This window comes from Saccoglossus kowalevskii, chromosome 17 (genome assembly GCF_978046115.1).
Source record: "Saccoglossus kowalevskii chromosome 17, keSacKowa6.1, whole genome shotgun sequence".
NCBI classification, from domain to species: Eukaryota; Metazoa; Hemichordata; class Enteropneusta; family Harrimaniidae; genus Saccoglossus; species Saccoglossus kowalevskii.
The window spans coordinates 22,666,037-22,688,267 of record NC_140657.1 but is presented as its reverse complement, the minus strand read 5'-3'; the positions used below and the strand labels follow the sequence as shown (position 1 = coordinate 22,688,267).

At 35.5% G+C, this 22,231-nt stretch overlaps 1 protein-coding gene across 1 annotated transcript; it reads left to right on the top strand.

The window, feature by feature from the left end:
- Positions 1-244: 244 nt before the first annotated feature.
- On the top strand, positions 245-21,776 carry LOC100370855 (uncharacterized). The gene is made up of 2 exons (XM_078010816.2): positions 245-265; positions 20,353-21,776. Exon 2 carries the CDS (start codon positions 20,370-20,372, stop codon positions 20,697-20,699), a length of 330 nt encoding a protein of 109 aa, XP_077866942.1. The 5' UTR covers positions 245-265; positions 20,353-20,369; the 3' UTR covers positions 20,700-21,776.
- Positions 21,777-22,231: the final 455 nt, after the last annotated feature.

Genomic DNA, 22,231 nt, shown 5'->3' with positions numbered 1-22,231 from the left:
TGCATATTGTCACGTACATATAATTACTGACAACATCAATGGTGAGCAACTGTCAATGAAAATGACTCAAACAATGATCAGGGGACTGGACCGCTCATCGGCCTATAAATCACATTGTACCACGTGATAAAACGAGACGTCTATTTTAAACATCATCTCCTGTTTATCCCGCTTCATCAAATCGACAGCTAGAAGTTGGAGTAGCTTGTCGAGAGATTGACTTGTCACCTCAAGAAGTCCGCGATATTCAAGAGGCGTACTGCGGGTAAGGACGCTATATTCACGCACTAATTGCTGTTTACTTGTTGCTTGTTATAAAAAAAACTTCATTTGAATCCAGTGATGAAGTGAATGTGAATGATTGACGTATTTGATGTATACGCTTCGTGATGAGCATAGACGCGCTGATGAGAGAGGGAGAGTACAGCGGAAGACAACAAAGGCCGTCAGAAAATTACAAATCTCGGCAAACAGTTCGGTATCGCTTACCTAGCTCACAGCCATCTATGTAATTAAGTTATGCGCGTTACAAATGCAAAACGACTTTACAATGCGAATTAATTGCAGCACGGTCACACTGCATTAATTCTGTTACAAGAAACGTTTTGCTTTACAAGTAGATTTCTTTAAGAGCTTTTTATACTGCCATGAACCCACACGCGACAGATTAGTTTCACAGACATTTTTTAACCTGGCCTGCACCGCGGATTTTCTTAGGAAATTATTCGATTTATAATTTTTCTGAACCGGGGAGCGAGATACAACAGATCTAGCCATCTTTTACATGGAATGTCAATACACGTGTGTGCAAAGACAACCAAATGCAGAAAATGTTCTCTCAGTCAAAGATCGCTATCTGAAAGGTTTATCCTGACATATATTCCTAGATTTTCTCTCGCTGTCAATATTTACATAAGTAACCGTAATAAATCGTTTCAGATAATGTACATGTGACATAAGATATTGAAATTTGCTGTCGATCTTTTCATCTAACATTGGTTCATATTAAGCTGTAGATCACATAACATTACCCAGGGGGTACTGTCTACTTGACATTCAAACTACTGTACACCCTATTTCTTTTTGCAGAGACTTATATTGAGGCTAGTTTTCAGAGTCTAAACCACGCGCCATTGTAATTTACACAGGTGTATGTTGGGTATAATGCATTTCACGTTACCGCAATTACGGAAATTATATCTCAACCATATGGATGAATCGCTGTTGGTTTCGTACCCATATATGGATTTAAGATACGATCTTATTCATATGAGATTACAACTAAAATAATATGATCATATTGACTCAATAAATCAGTAATGTATTCACACTCGAGAGTCGATATAAATATTTATTAAAGAATCAAACATTTTTTTTATATATTTTATATAGCTATATAACCTCATATTATTTATCATACATCTACTACTTTTTTTTACTTTATGATGTGGAAAAAGAATCGCTCCCAAGAAAAGTTTTAAAAAATGTTACCAGAAAATATTAAATAGTATATAAACAACATAGATTAAATAGTTGTATAAACTAGTATTTATTCATCTTCTGAAATAAACAAAATAAAAGGGTGCAACAGATCTAAATTTTGAGCGCCATTGTCATTCTCAACATTTTGCACTATCCACATTATATGTCTATTAGCTTTTCCCAAGTTTCAAAATCATGTTGAAATTTAGATGACATTTTGTGAAAAGCTCAAAGAGAAGACCACTAAGAAGACGACTCAAACTCTGGTCTTGGTATCGACTTCATATGTGAATATATGCAGCAACCAATTTAACGTTATATTGTGAATCGTTCTGTAATAAAAACAATATTTGTTGACACAGATTTGAATCAGGAGCATTAACACTACCATGATGTCATTTGGGGAAAATTATGTAATAACAGCCTCACAGAGCACTGCCGTGTGTTTGTTTTCACAAAATCTGATATAAGCGAAACTTTTGGAGCCTTTTGGTGAGTTTACAACACCATTTAACTCCAATGTTCCCATTGAAGAGATACTCACCACATTCCGTTTTTTGAAAGAAAGTACCCATTGAACGACTATATATATTTTCTAGTGTATCTTTTTTCTCTTCGCATTTTAATGGGAATAGAAGTTTTTTTTTCGTGGCATTCAGTGCTGGTATTTTGCGTGCGAATGTGTATTGACAGTCCACAAACAGTTTAAATTTAGAAATTACTCAAGGATTATAATTATAATTTGAATAAAGTTGTAATCAGTAACAATAAACTCTAAATAAACAAACATGGAGAAGAAAAGCAGCGGAAAGAGCAGAATAGAAAGAGACAAATATAACTTCACCCTAAATTAACAATAATAATTTATTTCAACGTTCTGTGGCATTTCTTTCATCAAAGCCCATGATACACATGAATAGAGCGGCCCGTGAATATAACCGTGTTGCGTGAATCTGAATTACACCAGTATAACACTTATAAGCTATATGAAAGTAAAACAATAATGCCTACTTACATAATTTCGTATTGAAGGCAATCAGTGTTAACGTTGTCGTCTTTATGGAAAACACAGGATGACGTCATTCCAAAACGGTTTCTCCCCGGGTAATGTAAACAATCGTTTGTCAAACGCACTTAAATTTTGCTTTAACATTGAAGAGAGTTTGTAATGTTCGCCAACAGGAAATTGTGCAGATAATATTTGTTTGAAACTTAAACTCCAGATTGTCAGATTGCGATATACGGTGTCAAGTAGAAAGCATGTAAGAGGTCTCAGTATACATGTGGTATCGCAGAACACATTAAATCTCACTCAGATTCAGATAAAATGTGACATCAAACTATTAAAATTAAATATTAAAATCTTTAATTCTGCAACTGTAATAAATCCCTTACACATCTTTTCGTAACATATAACACACAACAACCAAATAAAACAAAACAACAATCGACCACACTACATACAATGCATGATCAGATCTAAGCGAGAACTATTTCAGGCATTACAGCTACGAAGTGATCAGGTGTTTGGAAAAGAGTTAGCACATCCTGCGTCATATGATGCATCTGTCTTATATCACTCCGCGTCAAAATCAAATCAAAATAGAAAACCCATAATCACGTGAGTGATGATATAATATGTAACAATGTGTGACACTAGGGAAGGGGGATGAGTGAAAAGTATGCAAAAGGTTCATTTTCATTGTATTTTCATTTTCGTTTGTTTTTGACCACATGAATTACGGTTACTATAAATACATTCACACGTTCACAATTATTCAAATCGGTTAGACGGTATATTATCAATGTTTTTTTTTAATTTTTTTTAAATTTTATTTTGACATAATTATCCAAAATCAATATAAATCCAACGACATGTTAATGTATAGATGGTTAGGTAACTTCTCTCAGTTTCATTTGTGCATGATTCAGAACAAAATACACCCTACACACGAGTAATCTTTTCTCGTTTAAGGGTCTATTAGTCAGTGGCATTACAGATGTAATATGTGCATGGGACATGCGAATCGATTATATATAAATAATCACGGCATGTATCAGCAATTTGCGGCGAACAGATTATTTTGAGTAGATACCAAGCTATCACTTCGCAAAAATCTGACTAAAACATATTATGAATTTAATATTCAGTCGAATCACTATATGGGCCGAGAAACAAAAGCTGAGTTTAAAATTATAGAATCGTATCCCCGCACTCCCAATAGTGTTCTTTTATACCAGTGTGAATCAAAACCACATTTACGTAACCTTGTATGATCAATGATCACGCATGAATTCCTTTCAAATGTTCACCATTGTATTCCAGTTACAGCTTTGAGAACAATTATATATTTTTAGCGTGGTCAGTAATTAAAACACGTCGATATGATTTTAACTTAAAAGACAAACAACAATGCAGATACTCTATTCTGTGTTAGTTGTGATTAAATTTTGTAAACTGAATGTGTTTGAATCGTGAGTTGGAATTTTACGAAAGCTCATTGAGTGGACGGTAATGAGATTACGGTGAACCATCTGTTTCTGATTATGTGCGCGTATTGCCAGTGGTTGATTTCCCTCAGTTGCGTTATCTTCTATCGCCATTATTGGTTTCGTACGATGGTAGTGGTTGTAATTTTCAATCAATTGAATTGAACCGAATTGCATTCATTTGACCGAAAAAGTCTTCTATGTACTACAGTCAGAAGTTCGTGGTGAATGATACACCGAATACAAATGCTAATTCCCAACAAACTTTGAAGCAGGATATCGCATGACGCATCTTACCATAAAATGTCAAAGATACGAATGCGGTACTATTATCCGTTCAAATCTACGAACAACATAATTCTAGTTCAACTTCGTCTGTTTGTCTACGCCATTTTGTAACAGGGTTGATGTTGCCTAATCGACTACAGCGCGTATACTACAATGTACATTTGTGTTTCCTTAAAAAAAACAAGATCCAACAAAAATAAAAAAAACAATATTTTCGTGTGGATGCAAATAAAGCTCAAAACCAGGTGAAGAAAAATAATGTGCACAATAGTTTTCGCCCCACCCCCCTCCCCAGGGTTGTTAATTGTCAACTTTTATGAAACGAATTCGCACGTGGTGTTGCTAATAAATCGCATGCGCACACTAAACACGACGCATAAATTATATTCATCTCGTGTGATGTATAATGTTTAAATGGTGGTGGTAGCTGCGAGTAATTACGTTCGATATGGGTCCCGTGCGACGTATGCAACGTGAGTAAAATACGATGTAATATATTAGAAGTTGTGCTTTACCACTTCGCTGGCAATTCAGATGTGATACACCCTGGAAGACGTCACGAGCATGCCTCCTTGAATGACGCGCCCATCCATGGCGCAATATCATTTTGTTGAAGATACGACAACAAACAGATGCGTTCTATCTGACACAAAAATAAATGATGTTATTCAGCATGGATCTGAGTGAGTGACTAACGATGATTTCATTGTCCTGACGTTGCTTCCGATACATGTCATTAACTAAACCCCGCTGTAGTGATTACGACTGTATCTATGTACTATCGATCACTATCACTGAGATCCTGACGAACCGGAAAGATCATATCAATTCCAAAATTTAAATAATGGTATTTGAATGAGACTAATTCCACCGTCGCGGGACTTTTATCAATCATGACAAGCAAACAGTGCCGTGTTTCTTGGGTCAAGGAACATGTTGGGTGTCAGTTACTAAATAAAAACTTTCTTAAATTGTCGCCAAGTTTTGTGATATACTCAAATATGACGGGTTGTAGCTGTGTTTAGTAGAGATATCAATGTGGGCGTTCTTTAGTTATCACTGATAAATCATGTCTTGAAATTATGATTTAAAGATTATAATATTTTGATCCTTAATACCCGAATGTAGAATGTTAACCCGCTCACTATATTTACACTAGTTGGTCTGTATTAATCCAGCAATGTCTGTATTTAATAGTACGTCTAGTATATCTTGGTGGTATGCGCTCACGTGCGTCAATTATGTAAAAACTAACATTTCCGCGATTCACACGGTTGTTGCATCGATTGGATAAATCAACCATATCATATATATCTCCTTGCATTTATAACACACAAAGTGGATAACCTCTGTCAGGGTATAAATATAGATATGATATATATATATATATATATATTATACTATACTATACATGCATGAGGAGATGGGTTATTATCGCGTCTAGACCTTTCTCTGAATCCAATATAACGCTGTTGAGACTCAACAGTATTATTATAAAACACCACCGCCGCCAGAGTTAAGCAAATGTTGCCTTACTAACATATAATTCCGATAACAGTAATTTATATCATATGATAACACCAACAGATATAACAGATACAACAGATAAATAATAATAATAATAATAATAATAATAATAATAATAATAATAATAATAATAATAATAATAATGTTACTCGAGATATAAAAATACAGAATATATTTACAGGAAATTGAGTATGAAAAGGGTCACAATTGTAAAAAGGACGTACAATATTCAATATACCTTCATTTGTCTTGGGCGGAAATCAATATTGTACAGTTGAAACCCTATATTAGAATTTACTAATATCGACAATACATCGTGAACACGTGCAGCCATCTTTACAGGCAGAAACCTATACAATTTAGTAGTTTGTCATTGTCTATTTTTAAGAAAAGTTATTAATAAATACAAACTAATATCACATGCGAATTGCAATGTACTTTTAATGGCCTTCGTTTTCTTATAATATCGTCCGCTGTGACGATCGATCCATACTTGATGGAGCAATTAATTACACCTTCTATTTATTATTCAACCGTAAAATGATTCCCAGAACTATTTGAAAAATATATACCGATCAAATCAGTTTGACGCCGTTTTCTCGTGACAATGATCTCCCCCTTTTTCTCTCTCTTGTAGTTCAGCATGATTTGTCAATCCGTATTTGTGCAAACAGGCACAGATGTTTTATTAATATTAGTATTATTTTAGCTTCGAGTAGAAATTAATTCCAGCAAATTGCCGCGGTTTAAGCACGAACAACTTATATAACATTATATAACATATGCTGTATGTGAAGGGTCGATGAAGATGGATCTAATAATTTTACTTGACTGTGATATACAACATCTTCAGTTGAAAACCATTCGAGCAGGCTTCAGAAAATAATGAAACGATCATAGTTCGATTCGTATGTTTTTCCCCACGCATACTAACGCTAATTCATTAATTAGCAACAGAAGCGAAATTGCCTCCCATCTAAGCGTGTGTTAATCATAAAAATGTGCAATTGGTTAATGATTGTGAGATATTCAAAAGGGCATTACGTGTGATTTCTTGTACGTAATTACGAGGTAATTCACAACCATAATAAATCAGGCACTGACACCCAATTTACTTTTTTTTAATTATACAGTTCATATAGTCACCACCAAACTGACATCCGCATCCACACACACTTCAAGTCGCTTTTTTTTAATTTGACGAATTGCCGTGAAAAACAAGCTTCTTTTACTTATGCAGCCATAGCCCCGAGACGGGCACGCTGTATTACTTCCATCATTATGTTGTCCTCTTTCAATCAGCGGTGACTAGGTTTCCTTTATTGCGACCTCCTTTGTAGTCTGTGTTTAATATTCCACTATGCTTGTTTAACAAATCTCTTTGAAAAACAAAATTGTTAAATGACTGTCATTGTAAATAACCATTGATAATGGGTTTCAGAGAACATTGTACGGATGCGCAACGAAATAGAACAAATATAATAATATTAATAATCCCAAAAATTATATATACATGGGATTAACGTTGCGCTGATCTAGTCCAATATGTTTAAGGTTTACCAATGAAGTGGTGAGCGTTTCCTTTTGCGAGGTCATCAAGACAAAACACCAATTAATGCATTAACGTGTGACGACTATCCATACTGGTCTAGCTGAGAGCATTCATTGCTTTCCCCCGCTACACTTGATATATATAAATTCAGTAAACATATTTGTGAACGCACATTTTCTAAACTTATCTATGTAGAATCACATGGCCACATAATACTTAGATGAATATAAATATATATATTGTTCATATAGTCTTGTCAGGATCGTAACTAAATCGTTACATTACGTTTGACGATGTGTTGTACAAAGTATATCTACAATGACATCATCAGTATGCTATAAATATTGACGGGACTTTGAATGATTTTTTTTCAACAGAGTTGGAACATGTTGTGTTAGCTATGTTGTAGTGGTGTCTTCAGGTCCTGGAGTTCAATTTATATTAAAACTGCGTTGTTCAATTTGCCATATGATGTGTCCATTCTGTGCATTTTGTGCTTAATATTTATATTTGTGTTTCAATTGTGTATTTGTTAATAAAGTATCTTGAGAGTCTGCAGGGTGAAATTTCTCTGCTTTGTGACTAAATCTCAGTCTTGAATTTGATCGTAATTGTCTTCTAAGTTGTCTATGTTGTTCCTTCTTTCAACAAAAGGCTGTAGAAGGAAGCATTTTTTGTGTGGAATGTTTGACTAAGATGCCAACCACAGCGGTCACACAAGATTACAGTAGACCGATTAACTTATTATACGTACTTGTGACGAACAGAGATGCACGTGTATTTCCTAATTTTGAACTCGAATACTAGCTACGTTGAGAGTAACAGTGTTATATGTATTTTCTTCAAAAATCAAGATCGAAAATCAACATTTTGAATTTATGGCAGTCATCCATGTTAATTATTGTACACCCTTAAACACCTTAGCAAAGGTTAGCTACAAGATGTCAGCTTCCTCACTTGCCGACAAATAATAATCATAATTTGGGGGTAGCAACTCAAAGACGTTCGACGAGGTATTCTTTTTTTCATTCTACACTCCAGGTGAGTCTAACGATTTGTGATGAATTGAGAGTTGAGCCTGAACCCATCGTTCACTGAGATGTTGTTTGCCTTAATGGCACATTTATCCCAGAATATTATCAATACCTTAGTTTTACAATAATGCCGTTTCATATCACTTGTAATAAAAATAACAAAATACAACATGCATTTATAACATGTATATAATAGGCGAAAACATTATATGTAGATTGTGGGTACACAAAACGAAGAGAGTCATTATTATTTCTTTATAATATGGTGCTAATGAATTATTGTCCTACGTATACACACATATTAATATGACTTTTCAGCATAATATAAATATTACATGATTTTACACTTCAACGATTAATCATCCAATCGACTTTTTCAATGTCGTGTCCCGGGGCTTAACTCCCCAGGCCCTGAAAGTGTTTAAAAAACAAGCAACACATTCTTTTTGTTACCCAACAAAACGTTTTCATTAGAAAAATGTGACGTATATGATGACGTGTTGATTTTAAACCATTGACAGATTACTCACTTCGATAGTAAACATATTAAAAAAGAAAAACATGACATAGTTCTGAAGACGTTATTGATTAAACCAACAAATTCATGTATGACGGCGTAATCAACACAGAGAAACACACTCTGAAATACGACATGAAAGAGAATATGTTGCCTTCCAAAGGTAGTTGAAAGCAACAATGTTACGACGATATGAACGACACGAAATGTACATTGCGCCCAAATAATAAGTAGTGCATGACTGTCGCGGTTCATTTACCATGAATAACATTGAATCTATAGTAAACATAATTACGTCATTCTGACCAGTACTGCTAATTAACAGTCATTAAAGTGACCGAGACAATTGCATGTAGTAGCAACAACATATCAAATCTGTCGTCGTATTTTATTGACTGTTACAAACCACAACATTCACATATATTTCATTTGTCATCATGCCATCTTTACTTACGAAGTACACATTTCGTTCTCATATGACCGTGAATATTGAACTATAACAACAAAATATAATAAACTGTGAACGCATTATATTAACTATTATCAAAAATTATAACAAACATATTGTAATTTCACAATCTGGAATCGCAATTTCTTGGCACAGGTAATCATTTGGGTCAAGAAGAAACTCATCGACATTATTTTCGGTTTGAAATGACTGCGAGGATGAACTCTGTTAACGTTTTCTTTATTCCACGTGACAATGCGGCAACATGAGAAGTGAGATTGCTTCTTTGATACGACCTACTATGCGTCCACGGAAATTACCTTCCCAGAAAGTATTCAACGAGAAATGTCAAGCGCCTATTCTTGTTAACAGATGCTTATTTTATGGGTGTATATAGACTATATTTGACGACCACCAACCCCATGCTTTCCTTCCTCGTGGTGACTGATTGTCCACCTTACAATGTTAAGTTGGAACCTGCCATCATGTTGGAATACCGAACTATCGTAAGAACGATGATCTGATTTCGAAAAATCTATTCATTGTATTTAACCTCTTCGTGACTTCAACAGTTCGGCAGTGAAGAGTACAGAGTATCAGATATATCCGCGCGTTATATTTCTTCTTTCGAATAGCTACTGGCAAAGATTACCCCTAAAAGGCATTATTCGTGAAACACAAGAAGATTCCAACTGGTAATTACGGATAGGGTGATATAATTTGTAAGGTAATACATATATTGCGCAGAAAGGAATACGTCCTGCCTCAGGTATGAAAGTTGTACCCTTGTGGTAGACCATACCCATCAGCATTATCGAAACCTTGTTAGGAGAGGAACAGGAGAAAAAAATAATTTCATAATAAACCGAACTCTGGGGATTTTAAAACAACTAATGTTGTTGTTTTCGAAAATGTAGTAATTTGGACAAAGGATGTGTATGCTCAAACTTCTTCCTTTTATCTTTTTATCAATTTTCTGGCGAATTCACGTGATATCATCATCAATTTATTCAATTAACTTATGTAAGAAAAAATCACAAAACTTTGATTATTTACATGATAATGAAAAACAAACGTATATTCGTGTATGGTATGAATATGTTATTTTAATTAAAAAATCAAAAATCAAATACCACACATGTGTTTAATATAAGGGATAATATTTCTCAGTAGACAAATTCTTTGAAATTGTGGGCGAGCCATGTTGGTTGATCTCCATTAGACTTAGTTATTGTTTAAAATACATCGCGTTTTTTTATTTTAATTGATGATTACATAGCTGATTCTCATTCTCAGACCTCCCCGTTTTACGTTAGAAATGTACAAGTAGACATAATTGGTGCTCAATCTCATGAAAATGGGGCTCCACCTCTCCTTGTAGTCATCACTGAGATAAAGAGTACTCCAGTTTTAGCTCTGTAGCAGTATGAAGAGCCTCTCTTCAAAATGTCTTTTCGTTATGCTTTTCCTGTTTGAGGGTTTAAATCAAACGTTAGGATGAAACAAATATGTCTCCCGTCAAGCAAGTGCGAAATGCCAACCAATTATTCACTAACTTGCTACGTCCCCCAAATTGCTATTAAATAACTGTTAACGTCAGCGCATGACTTCATGAAGCACCCCTAAGTCGGTTGATAAATTTCTACTCAGCGTTGGTAAACAATGCCTGGTCATTGAAACGTGAAGATAACGAAGGATTCATTTTCCCGTGGCTAAGGGGTTTCGACGCTCACTTGAGGAGCTCTGCCCTATAAATGCGTGCCATACTTGCTACAAACTACAGCTTTCGACTGGCCTTAGGACTGCTTGCACCGTGCCGTCTTGTGAAATCATTGTAACCATTCGAGTGACGTGCGCTAATACATAGACAACGACACTGAGAAATTGAAAGGTAAGGTGTGCGTTCACTACACTGTTCATAGTTTGATTTCACGTTGTCGCATCAACAGCACAGTTTAATTTGTTTTCCATATTATTCTCACAGGAGCTCAATGATACCCTTGTTGTCGAAGCCGTACTTAACTATTCAGTATTATATGCTTCCTTCTGGCTTAGACGAGGAGGGTCGTCGATCTTTCAACATCATCTGAGTCCGTATTCTTCAAATCCCGTTTAATACATCCCACCAATCATTAGTCTATTACTTGCTATTCCAGATAAATATCTAAAACTTACTTGAAGTTTTTCATAATTTTTTCCCGAACGGAATTAGTTTGAAAGCAGAATACAATTTGTGTGTTTTAATGCTCTGTGAAGTTGTTTGCACAGATGCTACAATTCGACAACATTCGATGCGATGCGCGTGCTGTCACTATTTACATACAATTAGATGCATTGTATTGTGCAACGTTGTCTTCTGAAATTTCCGGTGTATCTTTCATCATGTCGGTTTCATGTAGAGTTCAGCATGAACAGCGCGCTGCACATTCGAATAAATGTCAGTGATCTACAAAAAGTATCTTTAGCTCAAGAAATCAAATATCACCTGCTAACGCACTGCAATATTGATCATTTTGTTTTCGACACTTTTTAATAAAATGAGCGAAAAATCGATTCCGGTCTTTCGTCGCAGTTTCTTCGAACAGAGGCAGTAATTTTGATTTATGCTTCTCAAGTTTGACATGTGATTGGTGACCGTGAAATTATCGCAAGGGTCACGGCTTATGATGATTGATTTTGAAAGCGAAATGTTGATTTCATATATATATATATATAGTCGAATGAAAAATCGCTTAATTGTAGCGTGAACTTGAGAACAGGTCACTGTTTCTAATGTGTATTGCGGTGACAACGGAATTGTTATTTGTAACTCAGTTACCATGATACGGCGGTAGACGTGTACAACACGATGACTTAGAAGACTTGGGTCACCGTGTTAGATAAGTACTGCTACTGATGATTCCCATAACGAAGTGGTTCCCATGCACCATTATTGCATCATTGAGGCTACACTTGTTGGAATTATTAACAAAATTGGAAAATGTCGCAAATTGATAACTGGGTCAATACAGTTTCTTTAAATTACGTTTCATTTTCAAGATATTGTCATGAGATGTTCCTGACTCGCCCTGAACCCCACCTACGTATAGAATCCAATCAAATGAAGATGTGTAGCATTCCACGCACCTCCTTGGATACCGAGAGTATCTACACAATAAAAAAACATCATTCCTGTCGAGGAATTTGCCATCATCAATCACAGCGTTGTATCCGTAGAAAACGATACACCGCGACAGGATGTGATAACGGATATACCTTTCCCCGAAATCATGGTTATAAACTAGTTTACAGCGTGCCGCGTAAAGTTGATGACAATACATTAATCTTAATTCGTTAGCGATTGATAGAATCAGGATGTCTAACATGAAATTGTTGAATAAAGTGTATATTGCTGGGTGTAATTCAGGATGCCGTGATGATTACTCCCCGCGGAGTAAACTTAATGCAGCGTGGTCCATTAGATAAATTGTGTGGATTCTGTTGTGTTAAGCCGAGGTAGCTCAGGCTGATATATACACTATAGTTCGTTTCTCATCAGCAACAAGAAATTGTTTACCACTAACAGGGAACCTTTCAATCAGCATGCGTTATTGATTGATACTAGATGGAAAGACGTTCTAATTTTAGATTTGTAATCTTCAAAAACAGAAATGAAGAAAAAAATTGTAATATGTGTTATGTGGATGTATTTATATTTATTCCCATAGCTGTGTGTTGCATACCGTGGTATAGGTAATTCACTGTTTCAGGCAGAGCCATGTTTCTGATTCCTTTATTCTGTGATAATCAACTACTCTCATTGTTCATCGGCCACGTTCGTTGTTTTTCGTTCGATCTTAGATTTATTGATTGATTGATTTATTTATTTATTTATTTATTTATTTATTTATTTATTTATTTATTTATTTATTTATTTATTTATTTATTTATTTATTTATTTATTTATTTATTTATTTATTTATTTATTTATTTATTTATTTATTTATTTATTTATTTATTTATTTATTTATTTATTTATTTATTTATTTATTTATTTATTTATTTATTTATTTATTTATTTATTTATTTATTTATTTATTTATTTATTTATTTATTTATTTATTTATTTATTTATTTATTTATTTATTTATTTATTTATTTATTTATTTATTTATTTATTTATTTATTTATTTATTTATTTATTTATAGTTCTACACAAATTGGCTTTGTTCATTTTTAGTTTGACAAATTTAGCCAACGAAAATGAAGTACTCCAACCACTTTACCACAATAATTTATAACGAATGCACTGTACGTTCTGGCAACAGATCGACGGCCGCCATGAACTCTCAAATGAAACAACATTTGCTATTTGTACTTACGAAAATGGTAATCTAACTTTTTCGACCCAATAGCTATTGGAGTGTGGTCATATACGCATTAATAAAGTTGTGTTTGACAAGCCTGACTGAGATTTGATCACACGGACTGATATTTCTGCAGTAAAGTATTGTTTAATACCTTAGATATAGTTATTATTGCATACACAACAAGAGTTTAGGATAAATGATATTAGTTATGTGATGCGAAAAAGGTAGTTTCTAAAATACTATATTAATTTTGTTATTTCTTTGTGATTGTGAAATTATGAGAGATGTCGTGACAACATCATTCGTGACAATTCAACTAATCGAAATAGAATTAGTATGGTTTTCATTGCGACAATTTCACCGCTAAAATGTTAAATTATCGGGCCTACATCTCTTTGCGCATGTGCCTTAGTGTGGATTATAAACTATCTGTAAAGACGATTTCAGCCACTTTGATTATCAGCGTTTATTCGCATAATTGCAGAACGAAGATGAATAAAGAGAAACCGCGTAACACAGTTGTAATCAGTTGTATCATTTGCGTGACAAATCATATGTTATCTGACAATAGTACCCGTCTTGCGTACACGCATTTTTGAGGTGAAAGTTTTCGTAAACAAAGTTCAAATAGGGAGATGGAGGGGGCATATAGTTGCAAATTGGTGACCAGTGACTACCACGTGATAACGAGTATTTAGTCCGTTTATGATGCACATACCGCGTTCGATGTTGTCGTAAAAACTATTCAATAAGACACACCAAGTAAAGTACATCTGGCGACTGAATTCTGCAGCTGATGAGGGATTGTATCGATTATGTGTGAATATAACTGGCCATTACTTGATTGCCTTCGGTTAAATGTTAATGGGTGCTCTATAAAATACATATTGTGCACAAACAACTAAAAAAAAAAACATCGCTCACACAAACCAGAACCGACAGGGCAGAAGCGATTCGGCATTAAAATGTGCATGGCTCGTTTTTTTAAAATTAATTTTCATCAAAAATCCTTTCCCAGACTTCCGGACAATTGAAATTGATCAGTGATAGATTAATAACCAAAAAGAAAATCAAAAAAAAAAATCGGTACTAATAAATAAACGTTAAGCGCACGCAAGCTTGCTATTTTTCGTTAAAAATCTAAAAATCTATGCGGATCACGAAAATGATTTGAATACGTCGTCTCCTAGCAACATGAAAGTTGCAATTTCTGAAGTTCGTGAATCTAATATTTCCTCTCACTGTCAATCGTATATTGTACTCAATTGAACTGAAGCAGGTGGGATGTAGTCATTGAACTGAAGCACTCTACACTCAATCAGTGCTCTTCTAGATATAGTGCGAGAGAACGTCGTGTCAGAATGCAATACAGTCATTTGGGTACCGCACAGACCGTATGTTTATATCTATGTATAAAACAAAAACTACTAATATACCAATAGTTCTTAAAAGTTAGTCATCATTTCGCCTGAATGATTAATTCTAAATAAACCTTTAAAAACAAGCTTAGTTACTTACTTCATAGAAATCAACAGAGCATACGGTTTTTATGTCGTTTGCCGTTTGCGTAATATGAACTGCGTAATTGTACCGACTTCTACCAACAACTACATCTAATAAAATGACAAGATTTATATTTAGAAAGAAATAAAACTGGTATATGGTATGATATTTCAGGGATTAGTTGATGTTGTTCGCCTAGAGCTTCCGCTCCCGTGCACTATTCTGTCTAGACCAATTGATAGGCTGCCTTGTATTGGCAGTCATGGCAATAACACGAAAAATGTATCTCCTTTTTGCAATAACTAATTAATACACGTTAGCCGATGTCTAAATTGATTGGTTGGTTGAGCATGTTCATCCACCTTCTGTGTGCATTTTTTTTGCGTTGAATTGAGACAGTGTTACTTCACTGTCGGCATAGTGCATGCGTTAACAAACAGTCAGTGACCAATCTTGTAACAAGATTCGTAAATGAGATTCAAAAAGATAGGCAGGAAGAACATGTGGTCTCTTTCCTCGCCTAAACGTTTCGATTAATAGAAAAATTATGTGTATATATACAGATCCGGAGTATTCCACATCTCGTAGTGAGTGATCACTTCCGCCTGTCTCATCTTTAAATAATAGACACTACCTCGCCAATAAACCTTGCGAGAATGTGTACGTAGACGATGTTCACGTCTACCGTCCAGTACAGTGTGGTGTTTAATCCTACGGCCATCATATACACATCACAAAGCACGATCATTTGCTGCATGTTCTCGTACAAAAATTAGAGCACTATTTAAACCCATTTCGGAATTATTTTTCGGTATAACAGATAAAACAATGTCAAACGGCTTTACTAGTATAACGAACCGTTATCACCAAGTCGCCGATATATCGCGCGTACAATCTACTACTTACTTTGAGTTCGCGTCAGGATTCGATCATGATTGTTATCAATTTTCTTATATGCGCATATAATGGCATCTGTGCCTCCAGATACTCCATCTGATTGGAATAATAAGAGTAATGATAGTTACAGTGTGAGAGGATTGAGATATTACAAGGGTTTTCCAAATCACATTAATGTTCAGTATTTCCATATTTGGTACGACTGCATGTCGATAGTGTTTTAGGCAGCGTCTTCATTTTTTCCACTGATTTGACTACTTTCAAAATATAACGTAATCGCCTACTGCAAAACTACACTCACAGACAATGTACGGTAATTGCTGGTTGCGATGATTCGGTATTGGCAATCCTGCGACGTTATTAGATTGTATGTTTGTACACTACTAACCGTGGTTTGTATGACAAACAACTGTGGAGGAGCTGATTGTACGACAGCCCAGGTCAATCAGTGTTGCTGATACCCAGTCACCCGGACATGCACACATAACGAGTAGCCACGGTTTAACAGAACGAAGAAGGAAGCGTTTAGGTGTTCTATGAGGACGCAACATTATTTTGACTGACTGGGAACACGAGTAGTACTTTTTTGTATAAAACAAAATAACAATGAGTATACATGTAGTTTATATAGACATAGTATATATAGCAATATCCGTATATGCATATCAGTGCTATATTAACCTTGAACATGTATAATAATGCTACGTCACATTTAATATAACAATATGGGGAATTCACTGAAAGAAGGGGAAAAGATGAAGAATGTTTTGGTCACAAAACTAACTCGATTTCGACGCGAGAATCCATTCGGATATAATTGTCCTCCCCTTTCATTGTTTCCAATGAAATCTCCTCATCCAATTTATCATTTTTTGCAACATTCAATTTACATACCACGCATATTCCCGAATAGCTTTGACATACGCAAAAATCCGGCGTATTTATTCGATTGATGCTAAGAATCGATGACACTGCATGCCACATGGGAATGTTATGATTCGTTGAGCTGATCCGCGAAGTTGGCTATCCAGTAGGCTTTACTTGGCATCATCGATTTTTAAAATATCCTCGTTTCAAGAGATATGACTGACTTTATGAGTGCCTGCAGGAAGTTTGTCTCACTGGGTTCCTAGCATTTCGGGCAAATACGTACAGTAAAGATCAGTTGCCAGATGATGTGCGATAAGATGGCGGAATGTATCCGGTATTCTTTGGTTACCCACAATGCATCTTTGTCACGTGGGACATCCATTCCGAGGGCGGATATCGAGAGAGTTAAATAAAAAAAAAGATGTAAGTGGTGAAACTAAAACCGTGTTTTGAAATATCCATACTAAAAGTGAAATCACCATGCCTCCCAGTGATTATATTGTTGGTGTCTGACACTAGAAATTACTGACGTGATGGCGTCTGTTTAATAAAAAGAATTCTAGCGAGAGAGACTTCTATGCATATGCCACCCAATCGATTTTTTTGTGAAACAGTTGTCATTTTTCGAAACCAATGCGTCAAAAATCTTCAATGCAAGTAACAACGGCACAACTTGTGATGCACGAATGGCGTTTTGGAAATAATACAGAAATAAAAAGAACATTTAAAACCATGGCAACAAGTAAGAGAGTAATTGCGGTATTTTTAAGTTGTGTGTGAGTATTTTAAAAGAAAAACATCTTTTTATAGATTAAATGTTGCAGTTCATAATAAATGCTCCCTGCCAGGAGAGTAATTCGGTGTCTTGGCGGAAAAGCTTCTTATCGAATATTAACTTTTACAAAACGTCTCATCGCTGTTGTGTGGGTCTATTTAATTGCAATAGCTGGATGAAAGCCTATCCACATGTTGTTTTAGAACAAAACTGCAAATGCGGATGAGTAAATATGGGAAAGCATCGGCGGAAATGGAACCATAATAAATTTGTCAATTTGTGGTTTTGAAGACGGGGGTTGGAAAATTTGAGACAGAATTTGGGAGAAATCAATAACGTTAGGCGTTTCGAGGTGGGTCGAACTCTAGATAAATCTGAAGAGAAAAATTTTAACAGGGGAATGCAAAAATATGACTATTTTATCCACATTTTCCCGGTGTGGTAAAGGCGTAATTTTCTTAACAATGCGATTATGGGAAACGAGTATAACACATTTTTTTTATCATTCTGTCAAAGGTTTAGTTATGACGCAAGGTATATATAATTCAATTGTTTACAGCGAAACGCTGAATGAATAATTCTCACCGCAGGAGGGCGGGCAAACTCTTTTGAATGCCAGATAAATTAAATACATCCACTTTTGTACCAGCATGCATGCTGGGTATTCTTTGTTGATAGATATCTACAAATATTTCATTACAGAGAGAATTCACGTGTGACTCTTGTCTATCTTGTTTCGTCGTATGTAAGGTCGTGTGTGATTGAGCAAAATACATGCCACACTATTCAGGTTTATTAATCTATCGCTGGTATTTCAGAAAAGTTTGTTTGTTAAATAGTTCATAAATTCTAAATTATTCTTTACCTGGCTCTAGTGGATAATTGGTATCGCTGTTTGCATGTGTTGATAGCTGAACATGTATGTTGAATTACCGAGTGTAATAAACTACTAGTATTTCACATACAAACAGCTCAGTAACACCAACGTATCTTTCCGAACTTTCAAGAAAAAAATCAATTTAAATATAAGCATGCGCGGAACCGTTAGTAAAAGAGTTTACACGGCTATATACAGTGACGTAATTGATGTTTGTTTCCATGGTGCGAGAAACCAATCGTTTTCGAGTAAACGACCTTAGAAATGCCGATACTAAATTATGCTGAAAGATTTATTCTAGTGATCATGCGATGCTTAAATTTGATATTATTTCTTTCAAAGCAGCCTTGCATAGGAAGCTTTTCCCCCATCTGCTAATTTCTTGCCGGAAGCGCGCGCGAAGAAATATACATCAGATACAATACAACGAACGAATTCGGACGCGCAAGTTCGGGTTTTTAAATATACCATGTACTATTCAAGTGATTTCCATTAATTGCCTTGGCTGATAATAGTTGACTTGTCGTTCCTGGTAAAAGAATCAGATGAAAGAGGCGGGTAAGACGATGTGCCGCTTGAGTAGATATCCACCTCTACGCATTCGCAGGCAAATGTCATAAGACGGTCAAACACTGAGAGCAAGAATAATTCTCTGGTCAACAAGTAACCCTACGGTGATCCCCCGGGATCGTTACTAACGAACTCAAAAGTTCAACGGGTATCTTACATCAGACTGTATACAATCAACACACAAATTCTCGGGTGAGAAGAGGAAAAAAGCCGCCCCGAGCACGAGTTGCTCAAATAGATGAGATTACCATTATAACGCTTCCGTCCTCGTACGATATTCGTGCTGTTTATACTAAATCGTGAGGAAGGCGCATAACTCGGTTTTGCAAAATTAACGTCATGTAGCGCAACTATACAACGATTGTGATCTAATAGATTGAGCGATTAAGTGATGGCTGATGAATAGAAAATAACGAGAAAAAAAACAATTAAATAAAAGAAAAACTAACGAATTGAATGTTATCGGCCGAAAACATCACAGATCAATTAAATAACATTTTTGTTATTGAAACTGAAAATTATATAACGATTTCAAAGCAGTGCAATCAGTAAAATACCTTGGCGCGCACACTTTGACGTTATTTCGATAAATTCTAAAAGTAAGACGAGTATAATTACCAGTAAATTGCATTATTGCAGTTGACTACCTTTGTCCTTGCCTGCCCCTATAAATGTCAATGTCATCGACAAATGCTCAAAAAACATAGATATGCCTGGTTATTTTATTTAGGTGCATTAGAGTATAAATCTATTAAAAGCTAGTATTGCTGCTGATGTGAATTGTGTATTCTTGATTATACTTAGCCTGACGAGCCACGTGAGGGCCTACTCACGCTTAAATGTCAGGCTAGGTTATACTTAATTCGATACAAAATTATTATTATATACAGAATGCGGGGCTTGGATATGGACACGCTTATTAGTTATACAGATTGCGGGCCATGCTTCAATAGAGCGTGGGTGTGAAATAAAGTACGATGAATGTCACGAGAAACATTTGTATCGTTTGGCCATAATATCTAAATCATACCCTGTGCTAAGAAACATGTTCAATTAATCGATATAAAAAGATTATTCGATCTAGATGAATATGCTGATGACTTTTTTGTTGTTACTGTTGTTGTTGATGTAGTCCTTTTAATACGATTAACAAATCTTGATCGTCTTTTGCAGATTCGCCCAGCGACAATATGGAAGTTAAAATTATATTAGTGTGCACAGCGATAGCTGTCTTTGCCGCCATCGTGTACGGAGAAGAGCCCAAAGACATCCTCAAAGATATCGACGAAAAAGACATGGAGGATTTATTCAAAGAGTGGGAATTGTCCAGGGCGGAAGGAAAGCGACAGCCTATGGCGATGTGCGTCAACGACGACCGCTATTGCGTCGGCTGGAAGCGCGACGAAGACAAACGTGACCCCGAACAGTGGAAGAAAAGGCACCTTAAGCTAAAAGGTCTCAACATGCAAGACGCCTGGAAAAGATCGGTACGCAGACGATCGGCCCCTGCAGAAGAGTAAAACAAAATGACATTTATTTTTCCTAGTGAATAAACACAGTGGATGTATATGTTTTCTTTTTACTGGTGGGTTTATTATTATTTATTATCCTGTAAACTAAGACCTACAATTTGTCTATATTTGGTCATATAGTCAACCTGTTTATTTACTTTAAGTCTTGCTTGGTCGTTTAAAATTCCTTTAGATAGGGTACCCGCTTTAGACCACTTAGTCGACACGTGCAACGCGGCGGAAGCCCCACATGAATACCGAACTGTACTTTTTAAGCTAGAATGCCCCGCACGTATCTCAACACCGCTCCTTAGTATGATTATTGGTTGTAAAGCGAGTTAAAATCATAGCTTATTTGCGATGCAACTAATGATTTTTGCATGTACATTCGCACGCACGCACGCACACACACACACACACACACACACACACCCATACTTGTATTGCAATATGTTCCGAGGACTTCATTGGATTAACTTTTAATATAGTTGAATTAACTTTTAATATAGTTGCGATATGAACTCGATTAAAACGCGTTCCTATATAGGGTTGCGTTTTAATTGGAGTTTAATTAAACTCAATTACAATGCAATACAATGGAGAATTGCATTTTAATTAGGTTTAATTAAACAAGAGTTGAATATCCCGTGACTGAACATAGAAATGTTTGCGAAGCTTAGGTTTAGTATCGGGGTAAGGTATGGTACAATTATATTAATATTAATATAACGTGAACCATACCTTCCCCCGATACTAAACCTAAGCTACGCAAAACGTATTAATAATCGAATTAACTATTAATATAAATTATGTTTTCCGAGAACTATGAAAAAGGTCCTCGGAAGGTGTGTATGTCCTCGGAAGTTGCTATATATCTGTATTTTTGTCCTCGGAACATATAGCAATGCAAGTACACGCACACACACACACACACACACTACCACTTTGATTTTAGCAAGCACGAGGTATTTTTCAACAAACAAACAAACAAACATATCACAGAAGTGTAAACGGTCCGTTGCTATGTAGTAAAAATAAATGCCTTCTGAAAAAAATAAATATGGAATTATACTACAAAAAAAAACATATGACGTGTCCGGAGATGTTTAGTTGTGCTTGCTGTGACGAGTATTGGACCTTGTGGATGTGTGTACGTACCATCTGTACATCGTTAGCTTGTCTGCGTTGGAACGTTGTCGTGTGAATTGTGGTCATTGCGCATGTACAATGCCAGATATTTAAGATATCAGGTGTAACGGCTGGATGGAAAAATTAATGAAAATCGACTAACAGTTGAATGATTCACACAACACAAAGATATATACTTTCAAATACTAATACGCTTTAATTAAAGATACACTCGTAAATAACATAAAAGAAAACAATAATCAACTTAGCTGAATTATGACCAAACAATGACAACCAAAGTAGGGCTGGGTGATCTCGTGCAGTCGTTATGAAACTGGCAAGGTGTTCCGTTGCATTCATATGCTAAGTGTATACTCGCTACAGATAACTCTGGCATATTTTGTGAACCGCTG